General features: G+C 39.0%; 1 protein-coding gene across 4 annotated transcripts in view; it reads left to right on the top strand.

The window, feature by feature from the left end:
* The window catches only part of ASH1L (ASH1 like histone lysine methyltransferase), a 196,500-nt gene that overhangs the window by 118,918 nt on the left and 57,329 nt on the right, over nt 1-20,253 (top strand). For all 4 annotated transcript variants that reach the window (XM_088016902.1, XM_088016901.1, XM_028090032.2 and 1 more), the window contains one exon: nt 12,755-12,849. In XM_088016902.1, coding sequence (XP_087873028.1) covers nt 12,755-12,849 — 95 coding nt within the window. The remainder of the gene's footprint in view (nt 1-12,754; nt 12,850-20,253) is intronic.

Raw genomic sequence — 20,253 nt, 5'->3', positions numbered from 1 at the left:
GTTTTATCTCCATAACCCTCCTTAAAGATTTTTTATTTGAGAGAGAGTGCATGTGCAAGCAAGCATGCGAGAGCAGGGGAAGGGGCAGAGGGGAGGGAGAGGGAAAGAATCTCAAGCAGACTCCCCACTGAGCATGGAGCGGGACATGGGGCTCAATCCCACAGCCCTGAGATCATGACCTGAGCTGACACCAAGAGTCAACACTTAACCAACTGAACCACCCAGACGCCCCTTGTTACACTCCTTAATCTATTCATTCCTCTTACCCACAACATCTGATAATTTTCCCTGGAGCAATTTGCTCCGTCCTTTCCTCTCAGCATTTGTCCTAGGTGTTTGCCCTACGTGGTAAAAACTACCTTCCTCCTTCCCATTTACTTGCCCTATGTGGTAAAAACTACCTTCCTCCTTCCCATTTATTTCCCACTCATTCTTTCAAATCTTATTCAAAATCTGAAATGTTTTCTCATTAAGTAAGTGTCCTTAATTCTCCTCTAGTTGAAATTAATTTTGCTTCTCTTTTTCCACTAGTAAAGCTTAGTAGCACCTTATGAGGTATGAGTTTAATTGCATTCTGAGAGGTAATCTGGGCATGTTTGCTTCCATAAACTTCTTTAGGCCATGAGTTCACTTCGTTTGTCTTATAAGTCTTACAGAATCTAGTGGTTTTTAAAATATATTTTAAAAGAAAAGGAATAGAACCAAACCCTGAGTTCCTAAAATATAATACATAGGACTTAAAATCTTAGAAAATTTTAAATTCTAAGAGTAGCATCTGCCCTCTTACTTGGCAACAAATATGAAAGGATATTATTTCAGTTTATGCTTTTCCTATTCACCCTAAGAAATACACTCCAAAATGCAGTAAATGCCAGATTTTGTCTTGAAAGTTTGTATTGTGAGTGTGTATAAAAAAAAAGTTTCTGTGGTCCATTATTATTACAGTTTGTATGCTCCCTTGACATTTATAGAGAACTTTTATATACATTGTCATTTAAGTCAATTATATATATATATTTTTTTTTTTAAGATTTTATTTATTTATCTGACAGAGAGTGAGAGAGGGAACACAAGCAGGGGGAGTGGGAGAGGGAGAAGCAGACCTCCTGCTGAGCAGGGAGCCCGGTGTGGGGCCCGATCCCAGGACCCTGGGATCATGACCTGAGCCGAAGGCAGACGCTTAATGACTCAGCCACCCAGGCGCCCTTTAAGTCAATTATATTTAAGTGCATCTGTCATAGTCCTAAACTCTTAAGAGATTCAAAGCATAACAATCTTTCAGATATGTTCTATTATGTTTTCCACTAGAACAATGTTTTAATTTAACTCCAGTACAGTTTTTTTTTACATTTCACCATGATTTGGGTCCTATCTTTCCTGTAGTTATTTGGTGTTAAAGAAATATAATATACTTAAACACGAATCTAAATAAATTCTATTATCAGAGTAAATTCGATTATTATACAAAATTTGATATTTTCCCTGTATCATATATTTGTTCTCTATTTTTATGTATAGTCTGTGATAACTTAATAGATGATCACAAGATTGTACAGAAACACTACCTACCTTTCATCCAGATTCATCCGGTGTTGATACTGAGCCACTTCTTTCTCTACTTCCCTCCCTGCCTCACCTCTTCTCTCCTCTTGTGTGTGTATGTCTCTCTCTCTCACACACACATACTTTCTCCTTTGTTATTTAATAATAAGAAGTTATAAACATTCTGACACATTACTCATAAATATTTCAGTATGTATTTCCTAAGACCAAAGGACATGTTCTTACATAAACAGTATACAAATATTAAATTCAGGATCTTTAACATTACTACTGTACTTTTACCTAATGTACAGTTCATAATCAGCTTTCACTCATCGTGTCAATAATGTCCTTTATAACAACTTTTTGAACAGATTCAGGATGTATTACATCTCGTTGACGGGTTTGCTGCTTCTCCTTTAATTGGGAACAGTGCTTCAGCCTGTGTTTGTCTTTCATCATTGACGCTTTTGAAAAGTACAGAAAAGTTGTTTCATAAAAGATCATTAAATTTGAGTTTTTCTGATGTTTCTTCATGAATAGATAAAGTTTGTGCATTTTTGGCAGGAGCACCACAAAAATGTGACGTTTTCTCCTCAGTGAATCCAGAAGCATAGGGTATCACTGCGCTGTTGGTGCTGCTCGCTGTGATCGGCCACCGTGCCATCCAGCAGGTTATTTCATTGTAAAGTTTGAGTTTTCCTGTATAATAATAAGTAATGTTTGTAGAGATGCTTTAAAAGTATGTTTTCAAACTTTCACCCAGTAGTTTTAGCATCTGTATCTAATTTCTAAATATTACATTCTTTTTCTAGTTTGAAATATAATTGACATATAAAATATGGGTTTCGGATATATAACATAATGATTCAATTTGTATATGTACTGTGAAATGGTCACCATCACCACACGTACTGACAGTTTTGTTTCTTGTGATAAGAACTTCTAAGATCCCCCACTCTCTTAGCAACTTTCAACTGTGCAGTACAGTTATTATTAACTGTGGCCCCCACACTATGCACCACATCCCCAGGAATTGCTTATTTCATAAGTGGAAGTTGGTTATCTGTTGACCACCTTCACGAACTTCACCCACCCTGCAACTCTGCCTCTGGCAACTACCAGTCTGTTTTTTATATCTGTGAGTTTGGGGTTTTGTTGTTCTTGAAGATTCCACACATGCGATAGATCGTACGGTATCTGTCCTTCTCTGTCTCACTCATTTCACTTAGCAGAATGCTTCAAGGTCCATCTGTGCTGTGACAAATGACAGGACATCCTTGTTTGAGAGAGAGTGAAGGGGAGGGAGAGAGAGTTTTTTTTTTTCCTTTAATTTATTTGGGGGGAGAAAAAGATGTATTTATTTGAGAGGGTAGGGGAGAGGGGCAGAGAGAAACAGTCTTAAGCAGACTTCATGACACTGAGATCACGACCCGAGCCAAAACCAAGAGTCGGTCGCTCAACACACTGCACCACTCAGGCGCCCCAGAACGTCTTTCTTTTTATAACTAAATAGTACTCTTATTTTTATGTGTGTACATACATACACACATTTTCTTTATCCTTTCATCCGCCAGTAGACACTGATGTTGTTTCCATGTTTTGGCTGTTGTAGATAATGCTGTAGTGAACACGAGGGTGCAGATCCTGTTTGTGTTTCCATTTTCTTTAGGTAAATACCCAGAGATGGAATTGCTGGGTAATATGGTGGTTCTTTGAGGAATCTCCATGAACTTCTTCATAGTAGATGTACCAATTTACATTCCCACCAATAGTGCACAAGGGTTAGCTTTTCTCCACATCCCCCCAACACTTATTTCTTGTTTTTTTGACAGTAGCCATTCTAGCAAGCATGAGATGATATTATGGTTTTGATTTGCATTTCTGTGATGATTCTTGATGTTGATCCCCCTTTTTCACATAGCTGTTGGCCATTTGTATGTCTTCTTTGACATATTCAGATACCGTGCCCATTAATTGGATCGTTTGTTTTGTTGATACTGGGTTATATGAGTTCTTTATATATTTCGATATTAACCTCATATGATTTACAATTACTTGGTCATTCTGTAGTTTGCCTTTTCGTTTTGTTGGTGGTTTCCTTTGCTGTACAAAAGCTTTTTAGTTTAAGGTAGTCTCACTTGTTTATTTTTTTTAAAAGATTTTATTTATTTAATTGACAGAGCGTGAGAGGGAACACAAGCAGGGGGAGAGGAAGGGAGAGAAGCAGGCTTCTGGCCGAGCAGGGAGTCCGATGGGGGCTCGATCCCAGGACCCTGGGATCATGACCTGAGCCGAAGGCAGTCGCTTAACCAACTGAGCCACCCAGGCGCCCCTCACTTGTTTATTTTTAAATGCTTTTGTCACCCTTGTTTCTGGTGTCAAACCCAAAAATCATGACCAACACTGACATCAAGGAACTTACCTGCTGCGTTCTCTTCTAGGAACTTCATAGTTTCAGGTCTTACCTTTCAAGTCTGTGATCCCTTTTGAGGTGATTTTTGTGTGTGGTGTATGATAGGAGTTCAATTTGATTTTTTTGCATGTGGCTGTCCACTTTCCTCACCATTTATTGAAGAGACCGCCAGTTCTCCTTCGTATGTTCTTGGCTCCTTGGTCATAAATTAATTGACCATTTGTGCTTGTGTTTATTTCTGGGTTCTCTCTTATGTTCTCTTCATATGTGTGTGTGTTATTATGCCAGGACCATACTATTTTGATTACTGTAGCTTCGTAGTATAGCTTGAAATCAGGAAATGTGGTTCCTCCAGCTTTTTTATTCTTTTTCTATTGCTTTGATCTTTTGTAATTCCACACAAATTTTGGGCTTGTTTGTTCTATTTCTATGAAAATGCCAGTGGAATTTTGACAGGCATTGCACTGAATCTATAGATTGCTTTGGACAGCATGGACATTTTAACAGTACTCTTCCAGCCCTTTAACGTGGATTATCTTTCCGTTAATGGTGCCTTCTTCAGTTTCTTTTATCAGTTTTTAGTGTGCAGGTCTTTCACCTTTTTGGTTAAATTTGTTCCTATGTATTTTATTCTTTCTGCTGCTATTGAGAATGAGATTGTTTTCTTAATTTCTCTTTCTGATAGTTCATTATTAGTGTATAGAAATGCAACTGATTTTTATATTTTGATTTTTTTATCCTTCAACTCCTGAATTTATTAGGTCTAACAATTTTTGTGGAGTATTTAGGGTTTTCTAAATGTAGTATCATGTCAAATATCCCAGTAACAATTAAAAAAAAACCAATCAGAATTAAATGTAGTATCATATCATTTGCAAATAGAGACAGTTTTACTTCTTCCTTTCCAGTTTGGATACTTTTTATGTCTTGCCTAATTGCTCTGGCTAGGACTTTTAGTTCCATGTTGAATTAAAGTAGTGAGAGTGGACATCTTTGTCTTGTTCCTGATCTTAGAGGAAAGCTTTCAGTCTTTTACCACTGAGTGTGTTGTTAGCTGTGTGCTTCTCATAGACAGCCTTTATTATGTTGAGGTACATTCCTTTATGCCCACCTTGTTGAGAGTTTTTATCATGAATGGATGTGGAGTTTTGTCACATGCTTTTTCTGCATCTGCTGAGATGATCATATCATTTGTGTCCTTTGTTTTAGTTATTGTGGCATATCACATTGATTGTTTTTGCAGATGTTAGACCATATTTATCCGTGGAATAAATCCCCACTTGATCTTGGTGTATGTTCCTTTTAATGTATCTTCTTATTTGTTTTGCTTATAGTTTGCTGAGGGTATTTGCATCTCTGTTCATGAGGAATATTGGCCTGCAGTTTTGTTTTCTTTTAGTGTCCTGCTGCGGCTCTTTATTCTGTTCTCCTGATCTGTCCTGTCTGTTTCTGTGCCCTTACCATACTGTTCTGTTTACTACAGCTTTGTAGTATTTCTTCAAATCTGGAACTATGATGCATCCAGCTTTGTTCCTCTTTCTCAAGATTGCTTTGGCTATTCAGTATTTTATGGTTCCATACAACCTTTAGGATTATTTGTTCTAGGTCTGTGAAAAATGTTGTTGGTATTTTTTTACATTTATTTATTCATTTATTTAAGCAATCTCTACACCCAATGTGGGGCTCAAATTCACAACCCAAGATCAAGAGTAGCAGGCCCTTGCAACTAGGCCAGCCAGGTGCTCCACGTTGTTGGTACTTTGATGGGGATTGCATTGAGTCTGTAGAATGCATTGGCTAATATGGACATTTTAACATTAATTCTTCTAGTGCATGAGCATGGACTATCATTTCCTTTGTGTCAACTTCAGTTTCTTTTACCGGTGTCTTACAGTTTTTGGAGTGTAGGTCTCTCACCTCCTTGGTTAAATTTAATCCTAGTTATTTTATTCTTTTTGGTGCAGTTGTGTATAGACTTATTTTCTTTCTGTTTCTGCTACTTAGTGTATAGAAACATAGCTGATTTCTGTGTATTGATTATTTATTTATTTATTTATTTGACAGAGAGACACAGCGAGAGCAGGAACACAAGCAGGGGGAGTGGGAGCGGGAGAAGCAGGCTTCCCGCCGAGCAGGGAGCCCGATGCGGGGCTCGATCCCAGGACCCCGGGACCATGACCTGAGCCACCCAGGCGCCCTTGTGTATTGATTTTCTATCCTGCAACTTTACTAAAGTCTTTTTTTGCTTCCAGTACTTTTTTGGTGGAATCTTTAGGGTTTTCTATGTGCAGTAGTGTGTCATCTGCAAATATGGACAGTTAACTTCTTCCTTACCAATTTGGATGCCTTTTCCCTGTCTGGTGTTTTGGTTAGGACTTCTAGTATTAGAAACTGGAGAGAGTGGGCATCCTTGTCTTGTGCCTGATCTTCGAAGAATTAGTTTATTCTTCTTCTGGTTCCTTGAGGTGTAAAGTTGTATTGTTTGAGATCTTTCTTATTTCTTAATGTAGGCCATTATCACTATGAACTTCCCTCTTGTAACTGCTTTCCCTATATTCCCTAATTTTGATGGATTGTATTTCCATTTTCATTTGCCTCAAGATTTTTTTTTTCTTTTTGATTTCTTCATTGGCCCATTGTTGTACAGTAGCATGTTTTCTAATCTCCACATATTTGTGAATGAATTTTCCAGTTTTCTTCCTGTAGTTGAGTTCTACTTTAATACCACTGTGGTTGAGAAATATGCTTGATATGATTTCAGTCTTCTTAAATTTATCAAGATTTGTTTTATGATCTAACATTTGATCTGTCTTGGATAACGTTCCATGTGTACTTGAGAAGAATGTGTATTCTGTTGCTTTTGGATGGAATGTTCTGTATAAGTCTAAGTGTGTTTAATTAGAAGCCCACCCCTTGAGCCATACCTATGAAGCCATACCTATGAAGATAAGTTAATAGGCCTGTTTCATGGAGAGACTGGGCATTTCTGTCTCCTGCCTATGAGCCGCTGAGTGGGGGGGCAGGTAGCTGGTTAAAAACTGTTTCTCTCTTTGTTACAGTCCCTTAATAAACTGGTGAATGGGGGCGCCTGGGTGGCTCAGTCATTAACCGTCTGCCTTCAGCTCAGGTCATGATCCCGGGGTCCTAGGATCAAACCCCGCATCGGGCTCCCTGCTTCGCGGGAAGCCTGCTTCTCCCTTTCCCACTCCCCCTGCTTGTGTTCCGTCTCTCACTGTCTCTCTGTCAAATAAAATCTTAATAAATAAATAAATATAAACTGGTGAATGTAAGTGCCTGAGTTCTGAGAACCGCTCTTGCATATCAATCAGATGCGAGGAGGAGGGTCATGGGAGCCCCTGGTTTGTAGCCAAATAGGGCAGAAGTTCTGAGTAGTGTAGGGACCTAGTATTTGTTGTGATTAGCATCTGGAGTGGAGGTGGGGCCAGTCTAGTGGGACTGAGCCCTTCACCTGTGGGATCTGATGCTGTCTCTAGGTCGGTAGTATCAGAATTGAGTTAAATTGTAAGACACCCAGCTGGTGTCGCAGAGAATTGCTTGGTGTGGGGTAAAACCCACATTTGGTGACCAGAAGTGTCAGAAGTACAGTGTTCTGTGTAAAAAAAAAGGAGACACGCAGGAAAGAAACTCACAGTAGGAAAGAACTGGTTTTGGGGCGCCTGGGTGGCTCAGTCATTAAGCGTCTGCCTTCGGCTCAGGTCATGATCCCAGGGTCCTGGGATCGAGCCCCGCATCAGGCTCCCTGCTCGGCGGGAAGCCTGCTTCTTGCTCGCCCACTCCCCCTGCTTGTGTTCCCTCTCTCGCTGTGTCTCTCTGTCAAATAAATAAATAAAATCTTTTAAAAAAATAAATAAATGAATAAAGGAAAGAACTGGTTTTTTTTTTCTTTTCTTTTGGTTAGTCTTTTGTTTTCTACATAAGAAGGAAAAAACTGGGTTGTTATATTATATATTATGTATATAATATTATGAATAATTTTCTAGTTAGGCCAACTAATGTGCATTTTTTTAATTTTTTTATTTTTTACAAAAACTTGATTAAGGGGCGCCTGGGTGGCTCAGTTTGTTAAGTGTCTGCCTTTGGTTCAGGTCGTGTGGGATCCCTACTCAGCGGGAAGCCTGCTTCTCCCTCTCCCTCTGCTTGTTTCCTCTCTCGCTGTGTCTCTCTCTGTCAAATAAATAAATAAAATCTTTAAAAAAAAAAAAAGTTCCTCAACGAATGAAGACATACTACAGAAATTCTCTAGACTCTTCCAATAAGACCTATGCCATGATTGTCACCACGTGACAAGAGTCTCCAAATCTAGAAGAAAGAAAAATCTTTCTTGATAAAAGGATAAAGTTTTGACAGCTATTTCAGTCCCTTATAGGAACATTAATATGCTTTTCTCCAAACTTAGAAATTCCCAATAGATAAAACGTAATTCAAATTAATAAAATACGACTTACCTTTTGTTAACCTAGGGACTTGAACTTCCTTTGATTTTCAGGTTCTCTTCACCTTATTTGTTTGCCAAACAGGACAGATTTTAGGATACTGGTATGTTCATTAAAGTCTGGATTCTGCCAGAAATCCCCGTATCCTCTCTTTGACAAGGTGCTGCGCAAGCCCCTGGTTTGACTCAGCAGCTGTCTGGGAAATTTAAAAGAAGACATCTTAGTGGTTTCATTATTTGGGGCTTGGGGCCAAGATTAGAGATGACAAGATTTGAGAATAAGGTAATAAATGCCTGAAGTCAAGACGTGGTTATAGATAGCATTTAAGATAAATATCATAGGGCGCCTGGGTGGCTCAGTTTGTTAAGTGACTGCCTTCGGCTCAGGTCATGATCCTGGAGTCCCAGGATCGAGTCCCGCATCGGACTCCCTGCTCGGCGGGGAGTCTGCTTCTCCCTCTGACCCTCTCCCCTCTCATGTGCTCTCTCGCTCTCTCTCTCTCTCTCAAATAAATAAATAAAATCTTTAAAAAAAAATAAATATCATAACCATTAACAATCATTAGGAATGCTCGCTTTTTCTATTTTTTCTTAAATATTTGTATACTTTTTCTCCCATTTGATGGTGGGTTTGCCTGTTTGAATTTGATATCTGCATTGCATTCAAATGATAAATGATTAAAACTAATAAATTACCAAAGAGAGAGAAAGCTGGCCACAAATCCTGAATGGGTTGCATTTATAAATAGAACATTATGAAAGGCAGATTACTTTCTTTTGATGAGAAAAGCACAAGGGTTTTTCATTTACACACATATACATAGAAATAGTAGTCTCATTTTGCAGCTTCAGCCATTGGTCAGAAGTAAACATCTGTCACAGAAACTTATTGTTTAGCTTACTTTATGTTGTGGCAGTTCTGTATCTGAAATGGTTACTTTCATTCCTACAGATTTTCTCCTGAGTGGTTTGAGCTATTAGTGTCACACATGCAATGAATACCTTGGGAAATGGCTAGGAGTGTTCAGAATCAATACAAACTGACAAAGAGCCACATTCTCTCTCCGTTGACTACTCTGCACAGCTCACATGGAACATGAGAGAGAGAGAGAGTCCCATGCTACTGTCACCAACAAGGAAGTCAGTGGTCATGCCTAAAATTAGAATGAAAATCAGACATGGCCAAGAGCTAGGAAAAGGATTTCTCACATGATTGTACTATTCATAGCAGTACCACAGACCTGGACATCAGGATTGCAGAATTAGGGTGAAGTTGTTTTTGTTAGAGAATCGGTCAGGAGTTGATGGGAGGTGCAATCAGGGGGCTTGTGTTTCATTTGGTAGGTTGAGGACTACACCTCCACCGGTGACCCTGGATTTTTTTGTAGTTTTGTGTGTTCGCTCTCCTCAGGGTGTCCAGTATTGCCCTCCCTGACCGCTGTCCGTCACCTGCTCGCTGACCCTCAGGGAAGCAGGGTGAAATGTGGGGTTTGCTTCCATTCCTGTTATCACTAAATGGAACCTTTTATGTTCTCAATTTAATTTGCTTGGGTAAATCTTGAATCTAATAAAATGTAGACCAAATTTTCTCTCATACAGAATGCTTGGTTCTAGACACAGTTGTTTTCTTACCCTATTTGACTTTGATTCATGATGAAGAAATACAGTTTTTAGTTGGATTTAAAAAAATCGTATCTCTGGGGCGCCTGGGGTGGCTCAGTCGGTTAAGCGTCTGCCTTCGGCTCAGGTCAAGATTCCGGGGTTCTGGGATCGAGTCCTGCATCAGGCTCGCTGCTCAGCAGGGAACCTGCTTCTCCCTCTCCCTCTGCCTGCTCCCCCTGCTGGTGTGTGCTCTCTCTCTCTCTCCCTCTCTCTCAGGTAGGTAGGTAGGTAGGTAGATTGATCGATCGATCAATCTTTTTAAAAATTTCATATCTCTGTTCACAGTTATTATTTGGGATTTTTTAAAATGAGAAAAGTGGTTTTTAAATATAAGTAGAACAATCTCATATCGTTGCTTTTCTTCTTTGAAACTGTTTCCCAAACTCCTTGCCAGTGCTTTAAACACTTGGCATGACCTCATTCACAATTTCTGACCTCGTCTGTACTGCTTCAGCCTCCCTTTATTTGCTCTAATTCTCTGGTCCCATTCCAGTTGTGATCTTCTACCAGATAATTTATTTCCTCTGCCCGGTCTCCCTCCGTTTCCCACATTCTGTCATTGCCAAGACCCAGTAACACTTAGAGCTGAGCTGAATGTCACCTCCTTAGAAAAGCCTACCCAGTTAAACTCTCTGTTCATCACAATTTAATTATTGGCCTAGCATTTATTATTTTCTGATTTTTTTTTGTTTTCTTAGGTTTTTTTGTTGTTTTTTTGTTTGTTTTCTTAGTTTTTCATACCTCCTTATTGTCTGTGTACCTAAGAACAGCGTAAACTGTCTTGTTCACCACTGTCTCTTAGCACTTAGAACAGGGCCTGGAAGGGCACCTGGGTGGCTCAGTTAAGCATCTGCCTTCGGCTCAGGTCATGATTCCAGGGTTCTGGGATCAAGTCCCCCACCGGGCTTCTTGCTCAGCGGGGAGTCTGATTCTCCCTCTCCCTCTTCCCCTCCCCCTGCTTGTGCTCTCTCTCTCTCTCTCTCTCAAATAAATAAATAAAATCTTTAAAAAAAAAAACAAAGAAAAGAACAGGACCTGGACTTAGTGAGTGCTCAGTAACTGTTGAATAAATAAATGAATGATCTAGTAGAAGGAACCAGTGTTCAAATTTAAGAACTTCAGGTTCTACAAATAACTTATTTTGGGAGTCTCAATTTTCTCACCTGCAAAATGTGTATTAGTATACCTGCTTGTTACAAAATAGAATAGACTTGTTTTTTAAAAAGCAGTGTGTTGTGATTCATAGGGAAAAGAAATACATCAGCCTTGCCTTATTTACTGGAACTTAATGCCAAGATAAAATCAGAGTAGACTAAGTGAGGCTCTCCGGAAACCCTTATTTCTCTCTTTTTCTTCCTTTCCTTTTTATTTCCTTCTTTTTTTTTCCCTTTTATGTATTTGTGAAATGTCTTAAGACTGATCTCATACCAAACATTGGAAACACAGACCAGTAAGACAAGTAGAGGAGGTAAGTGTGTAGAGACATTGGGGAATAAAATAAAAAGTAGTCAGTGAGTAGGAGCTGGGCAAAAAACTGAGGTTTTTAATCTTAAATCTCCTTAGTAGCTACTAAAATTAAGGCAAGTCACTTGACTTCATAGAGCATCTGTTCTCCAATCTGTAAACTAGAGCTAACATTTCTTCCCTACTCCATAGGATTGATATAAATGATAATATGTGAAAGTACTTTATAAATCATCAGGACGCCCAGCTGGCTCAGTTGAGGAAGCATGCGACTCTTGATCACAGAGTTGTGGATTCAAGCCCCACATTGGGTGTAGAGCTTACTTAAAAGATTTTTTTAAAAAATAGAGGCGTCAGACTCTTGATTTCGGCTCAGGTCGTGATCTCGGGGTCATGGGATCATGCCCCGAGTCAGGCTCCGCACTCAGTGGGGAATCTGCTTGTCCCTCTCCCTGTGCCTCCTTCTCCTGCTTGCACTCTCTCTCTCTCAAATAAATAAGTAAATAAAATCTTAAATAATAAATTTTGAAAATCATACATACATACTATAAATTATTGGCCAAGTATAAAGTAATTATTATGATCAGATCTGAAATTTAGATTCCTTTTGCAAAACTGCTGGAAAATGCTACATGGCTCTTTTTTATGTATAATTCCTAAAAGATAATTCCAAAAATACAGATTCTAAAAATACATGAATGTACTTGATATCCCTTCCCCAAAAAATATGCATTTAAAATTTAAGCCGGGGCGCCTGGGGGGCTCAGTCGTTAAGCGTCTGCCTTCAGCTCAGGTCATGATCCCAGGGTCCTCGGATGGAGCCCCGCATCTGGGAAGCCTGCTTCTCCCTCTCCCACTCCCCCTGCTTGTGTTCTGTCTCTCTCTGTTAAATAAATAAAACCTTTTAAAAAAATAAATAAAATTTAAGCCACTGTTAAATACTTATTTTTTTTGAAGATTTTATTTATTTATTTGACAGAGGGAGAGCAAGCATAAGCCAGGGGAATGGCAGGGAGAGGGAGAGCAAGGAGCCGGAGGCAGGACTTGATCCCAGGACCCTGGGATCATGTCCTGAGCCAAAGGCAGACGCTTAACCGACTGAGCCACCCAGATACCCCAAAACAAATAACTCTTGACAGAGGATCTGTTTTCTGTATTTGACCCACAGGAAGAGATTTCATTGCCTCTGATTATTTTCCATTCTTTTCTGATCACAGCCCAAAGAGCCGATTGATCCAATTAAAGAAAGAGAAGCTGGAATACACTCCAGGAGAGCATGAGTATGGACTGTTCCCAGCCCCCATTCATGTTGGTGAGTACTCGTATATTAATATGTTGCTAAGAAGAAATGGTATTTCTTGAGTTTGGATGAAACGGCTTTGTGTTCTTATTATTTCTGCATCTCCAATGAGGTTGAGCTCTTTCTTTACCATTTAACTTATACTCAGTCTGAAGATTTCTGCAAATTCTTTGCCATCTAGGAGTCAAAATGACATAAATCTTTCTTACTCGAGTTTCAATAATAAAAAACACTGTGTCTGTAGCATTTGATTCCCTGAGTTATGTCATCTAGGAAAACCCAGCTATTCACCACTTCAGTTTCAAACATTTTCCATGTTCAGAAAGAGATGATGCATGGATATGTAATGATCAACAGAAGAGAGCCACTACTTTTCCTGGTCATTTATCTGCTTGAAAATTGAGCAAGATTTATCCTTCTATTCATTTTGGGGGGAAATGTCAAGGCTTTGTTTAGCATTGGTATAATAGTGACTTCTGGGATCCTACTGTTGAGCTTACCAGATAAGTAACAGGTACCTGGAAGTCATCCTGGATTCCTCCTGTTCGGACAGAGGCACATCCAGTCCGTCCCCCCCAAGTTCTGCTGTTGCCATTCCTGCGGTACGTCCCCCTTGTGCAGATCCTATTGTCACTCTCATTCGCATCCCACACTCAACTTCGGCTCAGGCTCCTGCAGCAGCCTTCTGACACATGTCCATTTCCATTCCTGCTCCCCTCCACGTCAACTCTCCACACAGAAAAGAAAAAAAAATGACCTTATAACTTAAACTGGATTGTACTTAAAACCTTATAGTGTCTTACTGTTAAAGTATAAGCTCCTTACTGTAGCTTTTAAGAATGACCTGGTCCCAGATGCACCTGGGTGGCTCAGTTGGTTAAATGTCCAACTCTTGATTTCGGCTCAGATCATGATCTCAGGTTCCTGGGTTCAAGCGCCTCATCAGGCTCCACACGCAGCAGGGAGTCTGCTTCAGGATTTTCTCTCCCTCTGCCCCTCCCCCCCCCAATAAATCTTGAGAGAGAGAGAGAGAATGATCTGGTCCCCAACGACCCACCCTTCCCCATCATCGCTGTCTCTCTGTTCCCATCTCTCCCTTACCTGCTGTTTGATGTCTTGCTGGTCTTCTCTCAGTCCTAGAACAGACTAAGGCCTTTCCCTCCCACCAGAGTATCCATATGCTTATTATTCTCGCTGACTAAAAAGCTATTCTTATTCTTCCCATGGTTGGTTTCTTATTCTTTAAGGATGAGCTTAATGTCAATATCCACTTAAATGTCATTTTCTTTAAAATTTTTTCCTGATTGTCCCATCAAAGAGGGTCCCTCCCTTTATATCACAGCACCCTGTTCATTTCTTTCTATAATCCATGACTACTCTGTTTCCTCATTAGATTAAAGCTCCAGGTGCAGGATCATTTGTCTCCCTTATTCTCCTTTGATATCCTAGTGCCTGGTACATAATAGAACTTTAACAAATACATGTACAAATGAAAGTAAAGGAGGAGAAATCAGGACACCCTATTGAATTGGAGGTGACAGGAGCAGCTTACTTATGTAGTAGATGTAGACCCTGTGCATTATAGTGTTCTCTTTAAACTATGATTCTCTCTATCTTCATGACTGTGGGACTCTTCTCTGTGTTATGATTATTGAATCCCCTTTTTCTCCCCAGAAGACTCAGTACCAGCAGTGTATTTAAAGGAGCAAGCATAGACGACACTTTCTGCAATAAAGATTAGTTTGCTTTAATTATTCTGTACTAGGTGGATGGAGAATGGTTTAACTCCAACATGAAGTTCCAAGGTTTAGTTCTCTTACCTTAATGAAGCTGAGAGTAAGTTCCACATTCTCTGGGATTACTGCCAAGGTTCTTCTGAATGAGTGTTTTGTTGTTACATTGATGTCATAGCACTGGAAGCAGAGTCTCAGCGGATTTAGCTGTTTCCTAGAATCTGATAATGATAAATAGGCTTAGAAAAGAAGTCATTTAAAAGACCCATTTAATGAAAACATGACCACTTTGGTCTTACTGGTTTTGTCCTGGCTGGGATCTAACTTAAGTCTTAGAATGAAACTCTAACTTCATTCAAGGGGATGAAGATGTCCGTTCATTCCAGGGAAGATAGGAGGAATAATAGGCCAATATTTCTCTCACATCTCTTGCACAAATAGTGGTTAAGAGGTCAAGAATAAAAATCCCTTAATTTAAATAAAGATTTTATCTCCACATCCCCTTATTAATGTCCCACAAAGACTAATATGTACTCAGTGTCTGCAAAGTGAGAAAATAATGGGAAAACCTGTCCAAGTGTAGTGGGTCTTTTTCCCTGTGAAACAAGGTTAAGATCAGGCTGTTGGAGGACAGATTTTTTTTTTTTCTTTTCTGGACAGTGCTGTTTTGTTGTTCAAATAATATTTTATGATTAGGATAGGGTAGTGAGCCAGTAAGTTGTTCTGAACGGGTGATTTCCAGCGTCATATAAGTAAAGAGCATGACTTTGAGTCAGCCAGACTTCGGTTCATCTCTGTCTTTGCTGTATTAGTTATATGAATAAAGTAGTTATAAAAATAGAATAATAATGCATCTTACCACTGATAAGAATCAGAATCAATAAACGGGAAAATAGTGTTTATTTTTAAATGCTTAACTAAGGAAATCAAGTTTCTTTATCTTATTAGAGAAGTGCATTTCAAATAGAATTTTATTTCTCATGATACTTACCAAAATGTATATTATACCCTTAAATTTATAGTCGATTGATTTTTGATGAGTGCCACGACAGTTGAATGAGGAAAGCATGGTATTTTCAGTAGATGGTTCTGTGATAACTGGATATACACATACAAAAGGTTGAAGTTGGACCCTTGCCTCACACCATTTAAAAAAATTAACTCAACATGGATCATCAACCTAAATATAACAGCTAAAACTATAAAACTCTTGAAGAAAACATAGGAAATCTTCATGACCTTGGATTGGGCAATAATTTCTTAGCTATAACACCAAAATCCTGTGCAACAAAAGAAAAAAACACAAATTGAACTTGGTCAATATTTAAAACTTTTGTGCTTTGGGGCGCCTGGGTGGCTCAGTTGGTTAAGCGACTGCCTTCGGCTCAGGTCATGATCCTGGAGTCCCGGGATCGAGTCCCGCATCAGGCTCCCTGCTCAGCAGGGAGTCTGCTTTTCCCTCCGACCCTCCCCTCTCTCATGTGCTCTCTCTCTCTCATTCTTTCTCTCAAATAAATAAATAAAATCTTAAAAAAAAAAAAACAAAACTTTTGTGCTTCAAAAAACACCATTAAGAAAATGAAAAAACAATGCACAGAATGGGAGAAATATTTGCAAATTATGTATCGAGACTTGTATCCAAAAACCCATACATAAAAAGAACCGTTGAGAATCAATATTAAAAAGACAACACGATTTTTTAAGTGCATAAATTATTTGAATAGACACTTCTCCAAAAGAGATATACACATGGCCAATAAACATGTGAAAAGATGCTCAACATCATTAGTCGTTAGGTAAATGGAAATCAAAACCATAATGAGATACCACCTCACACTCACTAGGATGGCTTTAATTAAAGGATTGATGCATAATGTGAAGAAATTGAAAACCTCATGCATTGTTGGTGGGAATATAAAGTGGTATAACCCTCTTTGGAAGACATTTTGGCAGTTCCTCAAAAAGTTAAACATATAGTTACCATATGACCCAGCAATTCTGCTGCTGGGTATCTAACCAATAGAATTGAAAGCACATTTCCACACAAAAATTTATACAGAAATGTTCATAGCAGCAATATTCATAATAGCCAACAGGTGGAAGCAACCCAAATTTCCCACAGTGGATAAATGGATTAACAAAATGTGGTCTGTGCATACAATGGGATGTTCTTTGGCAATAACAAGAAATAAGGTACTGCAGGTCTCCTGGGTGGCTCAGTTGGTTAAGCTTCTGCCTTCAGCTCAGGTCATGATCCCAGAGTCCTGGGATGGAGTCCCAAGTTGGGCTACCTGCTCAGCGGAGAGCCTGCTTCTCCCTCTCCCTCTCCTACACCCCCTGCTTTCTCTCTCTCTCTCTGTCAAATAAATAAAATCTTTAAAAAAGAAAGAAAGAAAAGAAATGAGGTACTGAGACAGGTTACAGCATGGATGAAGTGTGAAAACATTACGCTGTATAAAAGGGGATAGTCACAAAATGCCATGTGCTTTATGATTCCTTTTTTTTCTTTTTTAAGATTTATTTTTTAAGTACTCTCCATCCCCAGTGCGGGGGCTCAAGCTCATGATCCTGAGATCAAGAGTCACATGCTCCGTTGACTGAGCCAGCCAAGGGCCCCAAAATCTGGATTTTTTTTTAAATTAGGTCCCCACCTTTCTCATTTTAATAGAGAGGGGATTTTTTTTTAATAGATTTTATTTGTGACAACATTATATTTGATGTATTATTTTTTAAATAAGCTCTATGCCCAATGTGGGGCTTAATCTCAAGACCCTGAGATCAAGAGTCAAACGCTGTACTGACTTTGCCAGCCAGGCGCTCCCGTAGAGATTTATTTTAAGGGTCACGCTGTCGTGGCAACTGGCAAGTCCAAAATCTACAGGGCAGGCAGGCAGCGTGGAGACCCAGGGGAGGGTTGATTTCACAGCTCAAGGAGTCGGAGGGCAGTCTACTGATAGAATTCCCTGTGGAGGTCAGTCTTTTTTCTTACTAAGAGCTTCAACTGTTTGAATGAATCCCACCCACATTATGGAGGGTATTCTGCTTGATTCACAGTCTAGTGATTTAAATGTTAATTTCATCTAACAATTACCTTCACAGACACATCTAGAATAACGTTTGACCAACTATCTGTTGACACAGAAAATTAACCATCACCAGAACTCCATGTACTAAAACCCACTGCATAGTATACTTAAAAAGAATGTATTTTATGGTATGTGAATTATGCCTCAGAAAAGCTATTATCTTGAAAGTGTAGTTATGTTGTTTTAATCAGGCCTATATTAATCAAAATTATAGTGATACACAATGCAAAAGAAAAATTGTAATGCTTTGAGTCTTATGGTCACAGGTAATTTTTATTTAAATTCAGTTAATTAACATATATTATTAGTTTCAGAGGTAGAGGTCAGTGATTCATCAGTCTTATCACTCAGTGCTCATTACATTATGTGCCTTCCTTAATGTCCATCACCCAGCTACCCCATCCCTCACAGGTACTTTTAAATGTGAATTGGAACACTTTTTTATGGAGTAAGGGGATAGGTTCAATAAAAGAACTTTAAACATGAAAAAATATATAATATTAAGACAAAAGCCTCTGGAATAAGTGGAATAGAGATAATGTTCAAAGACAGGAAATTGTTTAAATTCCTAAATGTTAAAGAAGAGAATATTCCTTTTTTAATGAATAATGGTAAGTATTGAATCTTTATAGTATGCAGATTCATCATTTTAAAATGACAAAACTATATATTACATCATTTGTAGGGGTGGGGCGCCTGGCTGGCTCAGTCTGTAGAGCATGGGACTCTTTTTTTTAAGATTTTATTTATTTATTTGACAGAGAGAGACACAGCGAGAGAGGGAACACAAGCAGGGGGAGTGGGAGAGGGAGAAGCAGGCTTCCCGCGGAGCAGGGAGCCCGACGCGGGGCTCAATCCCAGGACCTGGAATCATAAGCTGAGCCAAAGGCAGACACTTAACAACTGAGCCACCCAGGCGCCCCGAGCATGGGACTCTTGATCTCGGGCTCATGAGTTTAGTCCCCCTGTTGGGTGTAGAGATTACCTAAAAATAAACTCTTAAAAAAAAAATTAATAAGGGGATTCATAGTTTTTCAAAATTCTTCTGGGGAGTATGGGAGCGAAAAAAATGTAAGGACATGGTCTTTCACATTTGGCTTTTGGAATCAGGCCACGATTCAGATTCTACCTCCACCAATTACTACCTGTCTTACCTTGGGCAAGCTGACACATCTCAAGGCTTCATATTCTTTATTGTAAAATTGAAATTAATAGGAATATTCAATAAAATAATGCATGTGAGATATGTAACACATTACCTAGCACATAGTAATCATTTCATAAAAGATAACTACTGAATCAGAGTTGTTTTTTATGGTAGAATACCAGTCAACAAAAATGTGTTACTTAGTACATAGCTATTACCTCTGGCAATTATTATTAAATATATTATGTTGCCTTTTCTTGCTGAGCTCAGAAAATAATTCAGAATTATTTTCAACACAGCTCTTCTTGGTTGCCACTGCTAGTCATTGAGACTTATGCCAAATCTTGACTGCTTTTCCTGATATAGTGGAGAGAACATAGGCCTTTATGTGCAAAATGGATCACAATAGCAGACCTAAGACTTATTCTGAGAAAGGCCTGCTTGCAAGGTTGGGCATTGGCGGCATCTGGGAACTTGAATAGCAAACATTTTCCTCTGTCAGTATAAAACTTTCCTGAATGGGAAAATGTCTTATTGTGCCTGCTGTGTATAAACTGTATAATTTCTGCTGAACACCTGCTTTCATTTGAAGACTCTGGAATTTGTTACATTTTAGAGAGTACCTGTATGATCAGCCACCAATCAAAACCTTGAGCACTGAGTTTGTAATGAGCATCCTTGATAGACATTTCACATGTGTTGTCCCAGTATATTGCCAAAGATTACATCCTGTGTGACTCCATTGGGGGAGAATTTGTATAAGCTTGTGCCTCATTTCCTCTGTGTTTTGCCCAGTGCACTTTTCCCCTTTACTGATTTTGCTTTGTATCCTTTGGCTGTAATGAAGTATGGCTATGAGTCCTGTGAGGCAGCAAACCTGAAGGTGGTCTTGGCCTAGACACACCTCAGAGTCAAATGCAGATGGACTGCTCTTCCCATTCCACACTCTTATAGCCAGATGATCGTGAACAACTTATTTATGCACTCTACATCTCAGCATCTTCATGTATGTATTGCAGTTACTTCCAACCTGAGTTGTGAGGATTAAGTAATACTTATTTTGCACCTAACAAAGTGAATACCCTTTCCCCTTGATTTACTGTGACTGAGTACTCAGTGACAGTGAGAAGAGCAAAGCCATCCCAGTCATTCCTAAAAAACAGGTATCTGTAGAAAGAAGGAAATAATAAAGAATAGGAGTCAATAAAATATTAAAAAGACAGTAAGGAAACAAGTTCAAAAAGAGCAGCAAAATTGATAACCTCTAGATACAACGAACAAGAAAAAATAAGAGATCACAGAAATTACCAGTGTCTGTACTTAGGTCCTGTAGTTATTAAGAGGCCAATAAGGAAATGTGAGGAATAACTTTATGCCAATTCATTTAGCAATGTATATGAAATGGATAAATTCCTTAATAAATCAACTTAACAAAACTAATTCAAAAAGA

Source organism: Eumetopias jubatus, unplaced genomic scaffold, assembly GCF_037043125.1.
Source record: "Eumetopias jubatus isolate StellerSeaLion01/CBP00866 unplaced genomic scaffold, mEumJub1_p1.0 scaffold_12, whole genome shotgun sequence".
Lineage (NCBI taxonomy): Eukaryota > Metazoa > Chordata > Mammalia > Carnivora > Otariidae > Eumetopias > Eumetopias jubatus.
The sequence above is the reverse complement of the archived record's forward strand: the minus strand, read 5'-3'. Positions and strand labels throughout refer to the sequence as shown.